Consider the following 17,999-nt stretch of genomic DNA (forward strand, 5'->3'; position numbering starts at 1 on the left):
GCGCGTAATCGTGAACCTTGTCGGTACGCATGAAGGTTGATATTGGGCTGTAGCCGCGCACGTCATATGACGTCTTTGGCAATCAAAAGGTTAAAAGTATAGGTAAGAAATAACAAGCGATCTTATAGCTAAAGAGTGATCTCTTCTAAATAACTTTTACAGTACATATGGTGCTACTTTACCGCACTTGTGCGAAAATTAGCATATTACATTACTGTGTCGAACATTTAAAGGGCCATATGTACTGTAAAACATTGTACGATACATGTGCGAATAGGTAATTCGCAACTCGTGTCGATTTAAAACACTCCCTTCGGTCGTGTTTTAATTTATCGCTACTCGTTCCGAATTTCCTATTTTTCGCACTTGTATCGTATGTACTTATTGTATACTTGAGAATACGAAATAGAGATGTGCAATAAAAAAATGGTAACTTAATAGTTACTAGTTTCACATTAAATTACTTCTGTTCCGAGTTTTTTTTTTTCAGTTTCAAAGTCTGTTTTAGTGCTAACAAATGTTCATAATTTTAATTGTTAGAGGCGATACAATCCTCAGTGCGAGCGTCAGACTTTTCTGACCTTCGTGTTGCTTAAATACCATGAGTCCTATATAGACATTTGATGTTCAGGAAAATCAAGATCGATTGACATTAGTTACAAAAACTGTCAAGTAGCCAATTATTTTCAAAAGTATTCATTTAATCAAAAAACATGTTGATTTTATTATTTAATGTATGGAATGCCCTTTTGCCCCGACAAGCTTGAACATATAAATTGTGTATAATGAGGTTATACTCGTAAGTTGATGATTAAAATTTTAAAGGAAAATTTTATTTTCTTCTTTTTAGAGCAGTTAAATAAAAGCTTTTGTAAAAAATAGTACATTACGATACAAGTGCGAAAAATAGGAAATTCGAAACGAGTGGTGATAAATTAAAACACGACCGAAGGGAGTGTTTTAAATCGACACGAGTTGCGAATTATCTATTCGCACATGTATCGTACAACGTTTTACAGTACATATGGACCTTTAAATGTTTGACACAGTAACGTAATATGCTAATTTGCGCACTAGTGCGGTAAAGTAGCACCATATGTACTGTAAAAAAATTTTTACTCGTATTTATCTATATGGTAAATATACTCACTGCTTTCAGAGGGCGGCGGGCGTGGCACTCTGAAACCGGACGGGCCCGGCGGCGCTGGTGTGTCGTCTGACAAATAAATACGACAGATTATTATACACAGTAACAATTTTAAAATGACTACTATCGAACGAAAAAGGAACATGCGTCAAAATTAACCCAAAACCATGAAACATGGGAGTTGGGCTATTAAATAAGTATTTAAATCTACTTCATTTCATTCTACGGGCGCCAAGCGGAATTCCATTGAAGAACTGACCTGTACCCCTAGTGTAAATATACTCACTGCTTTCAGAGGGCGGCGGGCGTGGCACTCTAAAACCGGACGGGCCCGGCGGCGCTGGTGTGTCGTCTGACAAATAAATACGACAGATTATTATACACAGTAACAATTTTAAAATGACTACTATCGAACGAAAAAGGGACATGCGTCAAAATTAACCCAAAACCATGAAACATGGGAGTTGGGCTATTAAATAAGTATTTAAATCTACTTCATTTCATTCTACGGGCGCCAAGCGGAATTCCATTGAAGAACTGACCTGTACCCCTAGTGTAAATATACTCACTGCTTTCAGAGGGCGGCGAGCGTGGCACTCTAAAACCGGACGGGCCCGGCGGCGCTGGTGTGTCGTCTGACAAATAAATACGACAGATTATTATACACAGTAACAATTTTAAAATGACTACTATCGAACGAAAAAGGGACATGCGTCAAAATTAACCAAACCATGAAACATGGGAGTTGGGCTATTAAATAAGTATTTAAATCTACTTCATTTCATTCTACGGGCGCCAAGCGGAATTCCATTGAAGAACTGACCTGTACCCCTAGTGTAAATTTGATCGACATCATAACGTGACGAACGCGTTTGCGTTAAGTCTCATTTTGTATAGGATTTTGAGTTTCCAAAACGTCCCGCTTGGCGCGCTCTTTCTAAATCCAATACAAAATGAGACTAAACGCAAACGCGTACGTCCCGTTTCGAAATCGAATTTATTTACACTAGGGGTAAAGGAAAGGTACCAAACTGTCTGGTTCCGATTTGATTTATATTTATATATGTTATAGAGTAGTCTAAAATAACGGACACGTATTTTTTTTTGGTGCCCAAACTCACGTAATAGACTTTGAACACGATCCGGAAACACATTTATAAAAGAGTGTTCTTCTAGTGATTTTTAAACTATTAATTATTATTTTATTCATTTGTATGGCCTGGGTCTGAGGAGGGCAAGGCAAATTAATGTCACAAGAAATGAAATCAATACTAAACAAATTATTACCTTTGTTTGTTTTCGGACCCGGTTTCCTGACTGCTGGTTTAGCTGGCTTTTTACTTGGAATAGTTCAATTATTATTAAATTATTATTAAGTCCCCATGAGATATTTTATTTATTTATTTTATTATAGGACATTATTACACAAATTGACTAAGTCCCACAGTAAGCTCAATAAGGCTTGTGTTGAGGGTACTTTGACAACGATATATATAATATATAAATATTTATAAATACTTAAATACATAGAAAACACCCATGACTCAGGAACAAATATCCATGCTCATCACACAAATACATGCCCTTACCAGGATTTGAACCCGGGACCATCAGCTTCGTAGGCAGGGTCACTACCCACTAGGCCAAACCGGTCGTCAATACAAATATAATATAATATATATGGGGAATATTGGAGCAGCCAATGTGCTCAAAAATATCTGGACGTGCACTTTAGCGTCTTGGTCCTAACCTTTGGTATGTTTAGGAGCAGATCTGCTCCATATACAAGGTGCCCGTGAGCATTGCGAGAGATTTTAACGGTGCATTCCTGATGGCATCAGAAGCAAAAAATGTCATTTGACTTTTTGTGAAATTCATGTACATAAAACGTATTTTTTATTACACATAACCTAAAATTAACTAAAAAGTTTTTTTTTTATTTGAGGGTAGCCTCTCGATAACATTTTTTTAAGTTTTCGATGTCAATCAATAGGTATGTCCAGACTAGACCTCAAAGTGGCAATACCGCAGTCAAAAATGTGTTTTTGTACCAACTTATGGCGAAAGAATGATTTCGAAAAACATTTAATTATCTCTGAAACTATGCCTAATCCAGAAAATTTTATACGACATTTTAGTTTCTAAATATTACCAGGAATGCTTAGTTAAAATATCTCACAATGCTCACGGGCACCTTGTATAGTCAACCAAATTCAACTTAAACATAAAGATTGTATGGTTGCTAAATAAATGGCAAGTTTTTGACAGGCGCATACGAAAGCCTAAGAGGTTTTGTTCACATATTTCTGAACACCTTGGCCGTTCGGTTATAGATGGCGACTGTACTCGTCTATTTCGAGCCCAAGTATATATGTACGTATTCAGCGTCAGCATGAGTTTATCCATTGGACCAAAATAAACTTGATGTGTTTTATAATGAGTTTTTCGGAACTTATCATTTGACATTTACCAGTCGCTTTTCGGTGAAGGAAAACATCGTGAGGAAACCGGACTAATTCCAACAAGGCCTAGTTTACCCTCGAGTTGAAAAGTCAGATGGCAGTTGCTTTCGTAAAAACTAGTGCCTACGCCAAATCTTGGGATTAGTTGTCAAGCGGACCCCAGGCTACCATGGGCCGTGGCAAAATACCGGGACAACGCGAGGAAGAAGTATAATAGATATTAACCCTTTTCCAGGCCGCACCAATCTACAAGGTTTTCCGAAAAAAATCAAATATATTCGAATAAATTCAGCTTTGATGATTCATTTGAAGACAAGTCACATTTTACGAAAGTGCAATCTAAAGGTCTTAGCACATTGTTACAACTCAACAGCCACTCGACTCAAAATTAAATATTGAAATTAAAGCCTTATCTTGTATGTCCTATAGTACAATTTTAAAATTTAGAACTGTCGGGTGGTCTACGCGTCGTCCACTCGTCGTCCACTAAGGTGAACCAAAAGTGAGTTGAGTTGGTGTGGAATTGGTATAGTGTGCGAAGACCTTTATTTGAACCTTAAATCGGATAGCTAAGATTGAAATTCTATTGGCGCGTATGTGGTCGATAAATCGTACTATGCCTGGAAATGCCCATTACTATAGAGGACGGGAAACGAAGGGTTGCAGGCCAAGTAGATATAGACGGCCGAGCGTAGCGAGGTCGCATAGGGAGACGCGGCCGGCAACCCCGTTTCCCGCCGAGATTTGTATAGTGCTTTTCTCAAACTCGCAATGAAATAATTAACACGTTTAACGCCATGGGGGGCACCGGCGACCTCACGAAGTCAACTGCAACACGCCATGGGGGGCACCGGTGACCTCGTGTTAAACCTGTTTTTAAGACGCTATCCTGCGCCGCGTGTAGCAGTTATAAGCAATGCGTTGTATGCAAGGGACCGGCATGGCGCTCGTTAGTAAAACGGTGGCTTGGGACGTGGGTGCAGTTAGTGACATAGTAGATTTGTTGAAAAAATGAAAAAAACAAGGCATTTTTTTCAAATCACAGCTTTAATTCTATAATTTATATAATTAAGTATTTGCAATAATTATATAATTAATAGAAATTAATTTCAATTATCTGGAGATACACGACAATTATCAAAAAATAAGAAAAAATAAATTTCCCAATGCAGACACACACCTGATACATGCATTCCACAAAAAAAACATCATAAAAACCCAAAATTAACAAAAATAAACAAAAACAGCGTATCTTCTTGAACCAGTAGCAGGAATTGCCAAACCAAGCTATTGTCACACAATGCCAAAGCAGTTAAATTTTATATTATAAGCATATTTTAGCGGGTGCGAATGTGACAGTATAATGACCGGCACAGTGACCGGCGTGGCCGGCGGGGGGACCGGCGTGGCGTCATGGTAACGGTTTTTGAAATATGAACTTCACAGCGCCACGGGAGTCATCGGTGACCGCGAGTTTTTTTTTTTTAATAACTTTTTAACTAAACCTCCAATAACAAAATAAAATATATATCTATATACATATCAAAGTGTCGCGCCTTCTATACCCACCTTGTGTAACACAAGTGCCTGAATCCAAACGGGTATAAATTCGCTTGGGCAACAAAATATATATCACATCATCAATACATATAATACCATGCCACATGAGAGTAGGAGAAGGGGGTCACCTTCGACCACACTGTTACATGTACAGTACATTTACTTCAGAGTTGGCATCGCACGCATCAATATGAGAGTCTAGTCTACTGGCCTATCCAGAGTGACTCATCCGTACGATCGGTTCGCCTCCAGACTAGGTACTACCGACTAGTACCCTGGTGTCCTACACACCACCTGGACGTGGGGGCGATGCCCCCACGGGGTCCTCCATAAGCCTGCCCCCTAGACCCGGCCCTTGTACTCCAACTCATAACCGACCGTACTACATGCTTTGCCTGTGTGCTTCCGGTACACACTCCATGAAGCTACGGGCTTCCCTGTCCAATGTCCTTGTTGTCTAGGTACATACACCTCAAGATTGGACTACACCTTAGTGAAACTACGTTAACCAAGGACCGTTGGTCAACCCCCTTGTTCCACTCCCATGCAGCTAGGATGTCGATTATATAAGCGTAAATATGTGTATAAACACTCACCAGGGCAGGCTCCCGTTACCGCGTGGAGGCACACCGAGTACTTAATTTCTCAGCACACCCAGCGCCATTCCACGCCTCATGCACGTACCTTCATTTTGTTCTTCCCAATGGCGCCATCGTGCTTTTTCCGCCATCGGAACTGTCATCCGAGCAGTCAGTGTTGCCACATGACAAAGTAGTAACCTAGTTGATACCACTTACCAACTTACATCGCGCTTGGCGCGACACTCCCCAGAACAAGGAAGGTTACTGTAGCAAGGCAAGCAGGTGTCGCGTCCACTCCAGGATTTTATCCCTGGCGCGAATGGCTGCGATCCGCTTGATTCTGCCAACGCCTCTTTCTTCTGGCTGCTCCTCTGGTGGTGGGACTTCATTGTTACTGGTCATGTCACATCCAGCCAGAGTATCCACGTCGACATCCGGCCGTTCATCAAGTGCAGGTGTATGAGGATTTGAACTGTTTGGAGCATCCAACTCCCCGCTGTCCACTTCCGTCTCAGTCGAGTCTGCCGCTACCGGTTCTACCACAGGCATCTCGTCATCTACCTCCAGCGGGTAGAGATGGCCAATGGAACGTGTCAAGGAAGAATCGTCAACCTTGACCCTCGCTACTCTACATTCACCATCACTTCCCCTGATCAGCTCGTGGATCTTCCCCACTTTCCAGAGGTTTCTGTTCTTGAGGTCCGATTTAACCTGTACAAGGTCGCCTACTTGTGGTGATCGATGAGATTTAACTCTAGGCTGCTTGGGAGAGTTGTTGTACCTTTCTCTCAGGCTAGCAAGATACTGCTTGACAAACATCCTCTTAAATTCTTCTAGGATATTGCATCCTCTCTTCCAGCTCTCAAACAGGTCGCTCTTTGTAGCAGTGTTACAAGTCGGAATATCCACGGCAGATGGTCTCATGGTCAAACATTGTCCTAGGCTTATGAAATCTGCCGGGCAGAGGACATGTTCCACTTCTGTACCAACTCTTGCCAGTGGTCTTGAATTCAGTACTGTTTCCACTTCCTTTATCACTGTCAGTAGCCTGGTATCATTGAGAAGGTGTTTTTCTAGGGTTCTTTTAAGGCAATGCTTCACCAAGGCCACTAGCCGCTCGTAAAACCCTCCATGCCACGGTGCTAGTTGACATATGAATTTCCACTGGATGTCATTCTTAATGCAGTATGGCTGTTGTACCATTTCAGCGACTAACTTAAAACAAGTCGCATTATCCGAGTACATTCGTTGTGGCTTGTTTCTAGCAGCTATAAATCGGCGCAAGGCTAGGAGACATTCTTCTGCCGAAAGGTCCTTCACGATTTCAAGATGTATCGCTCTTACTGTCAAACACGTGAATAAGGCTACCCATCGTTTCTCTTTACCAGTCTGGGTACTCACAAATAGCGGTCCCAGATAGTCAACACCAGTGAAAGTGAAGGGTCTGCTATAATTTACTCGTTCTGGAGGCAGCGCCGGTGTGGCTGGTAAACGATACGGACCGCCGCCGTGTTTTACACACTGGGTACATCGCTTTAACACCTTCATTACCTGGGCTTTCCCTTGGGGTATCCAATACCGTTCCCTGATGATACTCAGTGTGTGTGGAGCACCGACGTGGTAGTTACTCTCATGCGTTTCCTTTATGATTCTGTCAGTGAACTCGGAATTTTTTGGCAGTAGTATCGGATACTTCATGTCATAGCTCCAGGTGGTGTTCGCCATACGCCCACGGCACCTAAGAAAGCCGTCTACATCAACAAAGAGATCTAAGTTTCGTGCTAAATGTGTTCTTTTGCCATTTAGTTCTTCTTGGAAGTGCTTCCTTTGTAGATCTTTTATCTCGGACACTATTTTGGCCACAATGGTCTGCTGCTGGATACCTCCTTCATCGGCAGGATTGTCGAGTTCCATGCTTCCATCAGTATGATATTCACCACTCTCTGTAGGTATGCTCGAATCCTGGGTTTCCATTGGTTCAACGGGATCACTGGGACTTCCTTGCTCGGGGGTCTTACTCTGGTCTGCAACCTCACCAATGGATACTTCCTGTGTCAGCTCACCTGGGTTGTCACCCAGGACCTCCCCAACAGACAGAAGGTTCTGATGTGCCTCGTAGAGTCTATTTTGGGGCCAGCAGGATTCTTTATTAACGAGAAACTCTGGTCCGTTAAACCAAAGTTGCCTTTTCTCTTCAAACAGTTCTGGACGCGTAGCAATATCAGCAGGATTTGCTTTTGTGTGAACGTAGAACATCTCTGTGTTAGGGTGGTCACGCTTGATTTCGTTCACTCTGTTGGCGACAAAGGGTGGAAGCAGTTTGTTTGACCTCATCCAACTAAGTACAACCAAACTATCTGACCACAAATATTCTTTCTCAATATCAAGATCAAGATGGTTCCTTACGTATTTCAGGAGTCTGCTTCCTATCAGAAATCCTAGTAGTTCCAATTTAGGAATTTTTAATTCGTCCTTGTCTTTGGTCTGTGACACGTGCGATTTTGCCATCAACAGAGAGACTGATTTTCCTTGTCCATCTTCAATCACTTTAAGGTAGATAACGGCAGCATAAGCGTCTTTGGAAGCATCTGTGAAACAGTGCAAGTGGTACTTAAGGTCACTCCTTGAGACATCTGTACCAAGGTACCTAGGCACCTCTGTGTCCACTATGGATTTCAGACCTTCCATGACAATTTTCACAGACTGTGTCAACTCCATAGGTAGTTCTGTATCCCATTTACATTTCTTTTCACAGATATCCTGGAAGATCAGCTTCATTGACAACATGAGTGGGCATACAAAGCCACAGGGGTCATACACACGTGCTAGAGCCCGAAGAACTTTTCTCTTTGTGTTTATCGGAGGATCTGTGCTGAAGTGGTCCTCAGTCAAATTCAGTTTCAGCGTATCTTCTTCGACATTCCACATAAGTCCAAGCACTTTGACCAGTCCATGTTTGACTGACCTATGATGTTCTGGTATCATATCCATGAAGCTCTGATTGTTTGATATCCAGTCCCTCATATTCATAGACAGTTGTTCAAACACCGTTCTTGCTTGGTCATAGATCTGCTTAGCTTCCTGCAAGGTATCAGCTCCAGTCACTAGGTTATCCACATAGCACTTGTCAGCGACTTGTTTCAGCAAGGCCTTGTTTGACTGGCTTATGTAGTGTCGGATCGTTGCTGTCAGTAAGAATGGACTAGCAACAACTCCAAAAGGTACTCTGCAGAACCTCAGATACAGTAGGTTATCCTCAGTCACTTCCTTGGTCGTGTCCTTTAACCAGAGGAACCTTGTGACATCGCGATCATCCTCTTGAAGTGCTACTTGTAGGAAAGCCTTCTCTACATCAGCCAGTATGCCATACTTCTTTGTTCGGAACTTCAAAAGTAATGCAGTTAGGTCTTCTAACATAGAAGGTCCGCTGTAAAGGCACTCATTGAGGCTTTTCTGTCCAGTACTTTTGGCACTAGCGTCGTATACTATCCTCCCCTTGCCGCCATCTTGTTTCACGATATGGTGGGCGAGGTAGTGAATTGGGTGGTCTCCGTTCAAGTCTGACCCTCTCGTAACGACTTCTATAATTCCTAGATCCAGTTGTTCCCTCAAGATCGAGTCGTACTCCTTAATTAACTGCAAGTCCAGTCTCTTCACGTTACTCTTCAATCGACCTAAGGCCAATCCAAAATTTGATGGCAATTCTGGTGGGTACTCAATCCAGGGCCATTTTACTAAGTACCGGCCTTCCTGATATTGCACAGTCTCATTGAAGTGACGAACTGCTTCTTCTTGTCTCGTAGCCTTTGGTGAGTCTGTGATCCCTATTTCAATTTCAATTTCAATTTCAATTTCAATTTATTTATTTGCAACCAAGTACAAAACACATACAACTTAATGCTAGGTGTACAGTACGTGGACCCTGATAGGGCGCAGCAAAACCTTATAGACTACATGAAACTAATTTTAATCTTATGGTATATAATGGCTATTAAAATATAATTACAATTCGAACTATTCCATAATTTAATAAACATTCCATAAAAGTATTTCATAAAAAAATAATTGATTGACAAAGAAAATACAAATAAAAATAAAATAAAAACGCTATTATAGTCATAGTTACACTGCATTGGAAAAAATAATAATCATAGCATCAATAAAATTAAATAAATAACAAAATTAATGAAAAATAACAAAAAAAATATTAATAATAATTAAAAAAAAAAAATCAGAATAATAAACTTTGGAATGAGAGGCGGACATATTTGAAAACGAGATCATTAAAATCAAAAAGTAATGGGTAAATTTAGGTATTCATTTACACTATAAAAGGACTTTTCTATTAAATATGATTTTAATCTTTTAATAAACTTATTAGTGTTGTGCTCATTTTTTATATCAGTAGGTAATTTGTTAAAGATCTGTATTGACATTGAATAAGGCCCATTTCTATGCATCATTAATTTTGATGATGTTTGACGCAAATTATTTTTGTAGCGCGATTCATATCGAAGAGGCCCATCTCCAAGAGTTGTGTAGAGTTCGGGATATTTTTTTACGAACTTACACGATTCCAGTAAGTAAATACCCGCTAAAGTTAAGATTCTGAGACTTTGAAAGTGGAGCTTACAACTGCCGTTTTGCTTAATGTTTTTAATTATTCGGACGCATTTCTTTTGCAAAATAAATATTTCTTGTACGTTGGGACTGTTCCCCCACAACGTCACTCCATATGAAAGCCATGCATGAGCATAGGAATAGTATGCTGTCATTGCTGTCTGGATATTGGTCGCCTTTTTAAGCTCTCGTAGGGCGTATACAAATTGGCTCAACTTGGTTTTTATTTTTGTATGTGATCTTTCCAGTCTATATTGGTATCTATATTTATTCCGAGTAAGGAGAACGTGGGAACGCAATCTATATGAGTATTATTGAAAGAAAAATTTATATTTAATTCTAATTTCTGGCGGGGTCTGAACTGCATAATCTTTGTTTTAGTAAAGTTTATTTCTAGGTTGTGGTCGTTCATCCAACATGCAGCGTCTGACATAATGTTATTAAGCTTTTCGTAAAGGCTTTTTTCATTAGTGCACGAGAATAATAGCGAACAGTCATCAGCAAACATGACACATGGTTCATTGAATATTTTAGGAAGGTCGTTAATATAAATAATAAAAAGGGCGCATCCAATTACACTCCCTTGAGGGATAGAATCAGTTACAGGCTGGACCTCTGATCTGACAGTACAGATTTCGCGCGATGTTTCATTGACGTAATCGATGTCGACATATTGGTTTCTATTTCTAAGGTACGATTGGAACCATTCATGTGCTATTCCGCGGACTCCTACTCCATATAGTTTGTCAAGGAGTATATTGTAGTTCACTCTTTCGTACGCCTTCGTCATATCGAGCAAAATACCCACAGCATACTCCTTTCTGTTTAAAATGTTTAGGATTTCATTTATGTATGTGTAGGTAGCTAACGTTGTAGAGCGATTTTGACGAAATCCATTTTGAGCATTGTCAAATATATCATATTTTTCACAAAATGAATACAATCGACTGCACATTGCCTTTTCGAATATTTTTGAAATCACAGGTAATAACGCAATGGGGCGATAATTATTTGGATCCGTTTTTTTACCCTTCTTGTGTATTGGTTTGATTAGGGCAATTTTCAATAAATCAGGAAATACACCTTCTTGAAATGATAGGTTAATGAGATAAGTTAATGGTGGTGTTAACTCCTCAGCGCACGCTTTTATAAGTGACGATGGCAGTTCGTCGATACCGTGACTATTTTTGGGCTTTAGGTTTTTTATTAGTTTGTTTACCTCATCAGGATAAACTGGTCGTAGGAACATTGTGTTTTCGCTGGATTGCACAACTGGTCTGCCGCGCGGCGCCCCACCTGCCCGCGTCGCATGGGATCGCCCAGCACTGACAAACAGCTGATTGAATGCGTTGGAAACAAGTTTAGGGTCAGATGTTAGTTTATTGCGGACATGTAGTTGTATGTTTTTTTTTTTTTTTTTTAGCACGGTAAGATGTTTTATTTGTGCTTTGTTTTATAATTTGCCAGGTACATTTCATTTTATTTGTAGATTCACTCATTTTGTTTGTGAAGTAAAGTTTTTTTGCTTGTACAATTACGCTTTTTAATGTTTTTTCATATTGTTTATAATAATTTTTTAAAATTTTATTTCTAGATGCCATGGAATGGATTTTTAGTAGTCTTTTGTTTTTACAAGATATTTTAATTCCGGGAGTGAGCCACGGAAGCGTTTTAGCTGTCTTTATTTTTATTCGTTTTTTAGGTATGCAACTGTCGAGTATGTCGAGCAATCTATTATTAAATGAATTATAATTTTGGTTAACAGAGTGATTTGAGAACATATAATTTTGCCAGTCAGTATTTTTCAGTGCTAATTTAAATGCATTTATATTTTCAGAGTTATATATCCGTTTTGTTTGGAACCAAGAATCTGATGTAGTAGTACTTTGGTCGCTTTTTAAGTTGATTAAATTTAGTGTAGTGCATTTGTGGTCCGAGAAACCGAATTCACACACTTCAACGTCAAAGTCTCTAGTAAAGTTTGTGAATATAAGATCAAGACATGTTGACCCGCTTTTATTTATACGCGTGGGTTTGTTTACATATTGTTTGTAATTATATTCGAGCATGAAGTCAAGAAGTGTCGCGGTTTGTTTCGAATCTATCAGAACATTTACGTTGAAATCACCGCCGATGATAATCCTTTTTTTGTGGAATTTCATAAGGTGGTCCATAATCAATCTTAATTGTCTATAGAATATGTCAGTCTCCCTACCATTCCAGTATAAGGTAATTATAATAATTTCAAACATTGCTATTTCCACTGCACATACTTCTATGATATATTCTACTGACATTTCCATGATTTCTCTGTGTTCAACGTAGTCATACTTTTGTCTAGTAAGATACTAACTCCGCCGCCGCTGTGGTTCTCGCGATGAAACGATGCTACCAGGTGGTATCCTTGAAAGTGGATGTGGGCTGCTTTGGCTTGGGTCAGCCAGGTCTCTGAAGCACAAAAAGCTAGTAGAGACTCGCTTTGATCTTCCAAGAATATCTCTAATATTTCTTGCTTGTTGAATAAGCTCTGCATATTTTGAAACATGACTTTTTGAGGCTTTGAGTCTATCTGTGCACTATTTAATCTATCTAATTTAGTCTCGAAAGGAATGCCGGTTTTCATTTGAGTTGCTTATTAAGCTGCTTACAGTTTGGTTTATTTGTTCGGCAATCTCAGGGCTGATTTTATTATTTTGCATAGCCATTTTAGTGTGAGGCGATAGTGCAAGTGTTTCGTCGTATCGGTTTTTGCATGCCTCATCTTTTCCGGCTATGGGGCTTGTCACGGTGCCGTTGTTATTTTCTGTAACATTTATGGCCGGTGTGGTTTCTGTTACGCACGCAGTTGAGGGTAGCGGTAGTGTATTTAAAACTGGGAGAAATTGTTGTCCGTTAATAAACAGTCGGTTATTACGTATTACGGCATGCTTTCCACATTCTCGAGCCCTTCGGAGATGTTCTCTCAGAGTCCGCCTTAACCGTAAGGCTTCATTATCTAATACTTCTGAGACAGCGTAGCCAGAGTTCCTAAAGCAGCCGGCGTTATCTAACACGTAGTTTTTCATTCGCTTGCTTATGAGCTCGATTACAAGTGGCCGACGTCTGCCGTTTTTACCTATTCGCCTTATACTTTCGATGTAGCCATCAATATTTATATTTAATAGGTCGTAAAACATGTTACTTAATCGAGGGTAAAGATCTGAATCTTGCTCGTCGTAATATTCATCCAAGCCGTAGAGTATGAAGCTTTTGGGGTTCTGGTCGGGTGGTGTAATTTTTGACATATCTAAAGTATTTGTCAAATTGAATTGTGACTGCAATTCTTGTAACTGTGTTTTTATTTCTACGTTCTCTTTTTGTAAGATCGCTATTTTGTTAGTGGTTTCATTTATCTGCTGAGACATAACTTCTTGTCGAGAGGATAGAGTAGTATGCTGTTGTGTAAAGTCACTTCTAATTTTAGATATTGCTGAGCTGACCTCTGCTTGTATCAATATTTTTATTTTTAGGTTCTCTAATGACCATAAGAACCTTACATCTATGTTTCTTAAAGGCAGATCTGGCTCACTGAAATACGGACAGCTAGGAGTGTGACACTGGCAATATGTGACCACTGAGAGGACCTCGCTTCTTTCTTCAGATGTAAGCTTCCCTGTAGGCACCCATCCAAAATCAGTATCCAATAACCAAAAATCTTCCGACACCTGGATCTTTCTTTCTCTGAGGATAGCGCCAAAGAAATCATTTCCGATGAGTACATCAACAACCTCTCCAACTGTCTCATCATCAGCAACAATATCGACTCCAGGATACTTGAAGGATGTCACCGGAACTCTGTCTGTGATTCTTGGTACGACGTTCACCGTAAACTGCTTGGTGACATTGCGTTTCGTCAGGATGTTGACTGTTGTTGAGGGGGTCGACGTCTCCCGAGGTTCAGAAGCTCCGAAGGTGAATATGAGTAGCTGGTCTTCCTGGAGGGTAGGCAGGCCTAACTTTTTTGCAGCTGCTAGAGTAATGTAACTCCGCTGACTACCGCAGTCTAAGAAGATTCTGCCTTTGCTACTTTTCTTAGTTAGAGGATTTTGAAGAGTTGCCACTGCGGTCATCTGAGGCCGGATTGGGACAGAATATGAGCAGGTGGTCTCCTTTACAGCGGAAGGAAGCAATCTTGCGCTTGCAGGATGATGTTGTATGATTGCGTCGAAGGCAGTGTAGACACCTTCCTGTCACTTGCTTCTGACGAGCTTCAACTGTACTGTATTTCCGACAGTCCCTGCTAGCATGTCCTTTCAGATTGCAAAACAAGCATGCCCTTTTTGGTCGCTTTGAAGGTGGTGCACCTGCACCAGCATTTCCCGCATGTTTCCGCTTCCGGCTACTCAAAGACCTTACCTCTGTACGGACTTGCAGTGCCTCAGTTGTGCTACTACGAGGCACGGCAATGGTCTCTGGAGTTTGTACTACTGTAGCTGCTGACTTCTCCATTGCCGTGATTATGCGGTCTAAATTATTTCTGATGGCCTTCAAGTCAGTACCTTCACCTATGAGGTGGTGCTCATGGATCACCCTTTCTGGGAACTTTGATAATACCAGCGCTCTTAAGTGGTTGCCTCCAACTGGTTCCCCGAGCTTCTCCAACACCCTGAGATTTCGCTCAACACTATCCAGAACACTCCGGCAGCTGGCACTAGTATGGTCTGCCTTTTGAAGTTGGTTGAGTGCTGTATAATGTGCGTCTATTAAAGTGTCAGTTGACCCATAACGTTGCTTCAAAGTATCCACTGCAACCGAGTAGTTTGCGTTGGTAGCTGCCATTCCTGAAACTGTTTCAAGAGCTGCACCTTTTAGGCAGCTCAGGAGGTACATAAGTTTCTCTGATTCCTGTAACTGTCTCTGGTCTACATTGGCAGCAAATCGGTCCCAAAATTCGCACCATTTCAGCTTATCGCCGGAGAAGGTTGGCAGGCTCAACTCGGGTAGCTTTGACTTATTGACAGCTCCACTTCGCCTCTTGTTAATCTGCCATGCAATTTCCAGTTCTGTCAATATATCTTCGGCCTTGAGTTGATCCTGTGTCATGCTAACCACGTCTGCATCCGGCACCACACTTAAATATTGAAATATCTCCTTCTCAAAGGTCCCCAAGCACTGTTTCAATTTTAAGTGGAGTGCCGTGAACTTGTCTTCACTGACAACTCCGTCTGCTTGCAATTGCTCCCAGAGGGCCTGAGAGTCCGCAGTCACCGTTAGTAACTTTTCATGGCGCAGCTTAACCCGACTGTATAAACTTGCCATGATGCCAGCTGAAAATAATTAACAGAGTTAGTTAGCCTACACTAGTTTGGCGTATAAATAACCATTATGGCGATATCCGCGGCTACTCAACGCCAGAATTCTACAAAATACTATGTAATTCAAAAATGTAGGTAGTATTCGTCTTGGCGGAGGCACTACCGTACTTCCCATTACTTTCTTCAGCCTAATGTTGTTTTTTCCAGGGATTTCACGTCGAATGTTCCCAACAAATAACATACATCTTTACGTATTCATGGTTTAAACTCACCCAGGAAACCGTGCTGCCGTACAAGTAAACAACTTATTCTTTTTTTTCGTTCCGGGCGGTGGAATGAACACGCGTATGCTACGTATCACAAAACACGTCTCGAACCGGCCAGGTACATTCCCTGCTTCTTGGTGCAGCTGTAATGTACACAGAATACCAAAATGACCACATTTTACAAAACGACCTAACATATTTGTTGATAATTCTAAGATAAACTTTGTCGCCGAGAGGCCGACGGCGCCATGGCGGCTTAACCAACTACATTACAACTTATTCGTACCTGCAATTGTGCTGCAACTCGCTTTGGAAATGATTCCCTGTACCAGAACTGAGACCGCAATCCCCACAACACTGTGATTTATCAACTGCCTAATACACTTAATGATAAGCTTAAGCAAGAAACTTGAAGACGCCACTCGCTCAAGTCGCTCGAGTAACTTTGAATACCGCGAAATTTCTGTTTTTTCCTCGTTGTTTTTTTCTCTTGACGTTGGGTCTTGCTAGGATTGCCAGTGTGCAGTGGTGCGTTCCGATTCTCATTCATGTCCGGAAGATTGTTTGACTTACCGGTAAATTTACCAAATAGTAAATCTCATTAAACGCGAATAAGAAATATAAATTACCATAAGTAATCTATTGGATAAAAGGTAATTTATAGTTACCCTTCATCTGACATTCTATACCACGCTCGTTCGTCTATCACTAAAAATAAAATGATGAAATCCGAACGTACGCTTAAGGACATAGATAAGGTAAAAAAGGAACAATTATCTAATACCATCTATATAAAAGGTATGATAGCCAACATAACAAAAATACCTTATGAATATATCTTAAAATAACAATTACACAACAACGATCGAGTGTATAATCATAACAGTTAGGTAATATTTTAATGTAGCCCAATACTTAATCTAGCCTAGGGTGCACCCTTTTACCACAAAAACGAAATAAAGGTTAAATTAGTACTACGGGATTGAAACAACATTCCGTTTTAATTCTTTAATAAACTCGTCGCATGCTGTGAAAGTAATAATAATTAATTTCGTACGTATTTTCAAAAGAAAATACGCCAACCGGGTACCTTGAGCTCAAACAATTCAAAACTTAATTTGACAATCTCCGCTACAAGGCCCTTCAAAGTGATCTACAGATGGAATAGCCAAACTTAATCTGGCTTCCCATCATCTAAAATCTCAGATCATCTCCACCAATTTTGTCGCGCCTTCTATACCCACCTTGTGTAACACAAGTGCCTGAATCCAAACGGGTATAAATTCGCTTGGGCAACAAAATATATATCACATCATCAATACATATAATACCATGCCACATGAGAGTAGGAGAAGGGGGTCACCTTCGACCACACTGTTACATGTACAGTACATTTACTTCAGAGTTGGCATCGCACGCATCAATATGAGAGTCTAGTCTACTGGCCTATCCAGAGTGACTCATCCGTACGATCGGTTCGCCTCCAGACTAGGTACTACCGACTAGTACCCTGGTGTCCTACACACCACCTGGACGTGGGGGCGATGCCCCCACGGGGTCCTCCATAAGCCTGCCCCCTAGACCCGGCCCTTGTACTCCAACTCATAACCGACCGTACTACATGCTTTGCCTGTGTGCTTCCGGTACACACTCCATGAAGCTACGGGCTTCCCTGTCCAATGTCCTTGTTGTCTAGGTACATACACCTCAAGATTGGACTACACCTTAGTGAAACTACGTTAACCAAGGACCGTTGGTCAACCCCCTTGTTCCACTCCCATGCAGCTAGGATGTCGATTATATAAGCGTAAATATGTGTATAAACACTCACCAGGGCAGGCTCCCGTTACCGCGTGGAGGCACACCGAGTACTTAATTTCTCAGCACACCCAGCGCCATTCCACGCCTCATGCACGTACCTTCATTTTGTTCTTCCCAATGGCGCCATCGTGCTTTTTCCGCCATCGGAACTGTCATCCGAGCAGTCAGTGTTGCCACATGACAAAGTAGTAACCTAGTTGATACCACTTACCAACTTACATCGCGCTTGGCGCGACACAAAGTAATAA

General features: G+C 40.9%; 2 protein-coding genes across 6 annotated transcripts in view; both read right to left on the reverse strand.

Annotated features, from left to right (window-relative positions):
• Positions 1-17,999, reverse strand: part of LOC133525931 (protein sprint) — a 474,626-nt gene that overhangs the window by 301,281 nt on the left and 155,346 nt on the right. The window lies entirely within an intron of this gene.
• LOC133525928 (uncharacterized) lies at positions 13,883-17,416 on the reverse strand. 2 transcript variants are annotated; one of them, XM_061862351.1, is made up of 2 exons: positions 16,217-17,416; positions 13,883-16,073 (listed from the first exon to the last, which is right to left on the reverse strand). In XM_061862351.1, exon 2 carries the CDS (start codon positions 15,666-15,668, stop codon positions 14,442-14,444), a length of 1,227 nt encoding a protein of 408 aa, XP_061718335.1. In that variant the 5' UTR covers positions 15,669-16,073; positions 16,217-17,416; the 3' UTR covers positions 13,883-14,441. The 2 variants fall into 2 exon arrangements, with proteins under 2 accessions (XP_061718335.1, XP_061718334.1); XM_061862350.1 differs by having other exon boundaries at positions 13,883-15,676; positions 15,937-17,416.

This window comes from Cydia pomonella, chromosome 15 (assembly GCF_033807575.1).
Source record: "Cydia pomonella isolate Wapato2018A chromosome 15, ilCydPomo1, whole genome shotgun sequence".
Classification (NCBI taxonomy): domain Eukaryota; kingdom Metazoa; phylum Arthropoda; class Insecta; order Lepidoptera; family Tortricidae; genus Cydia; species Cydia pomonella.

Bases quoted from the DNA above. Each gene is read 5' to 3' on its own strand.
- LOC133525928 (XM_061862351.1), bottom strand. From the start codon at position 15,668: ATGGCAAGTTTATACAGTCGGGTTAAGCTGCGCCATGAAAAGTTACTA.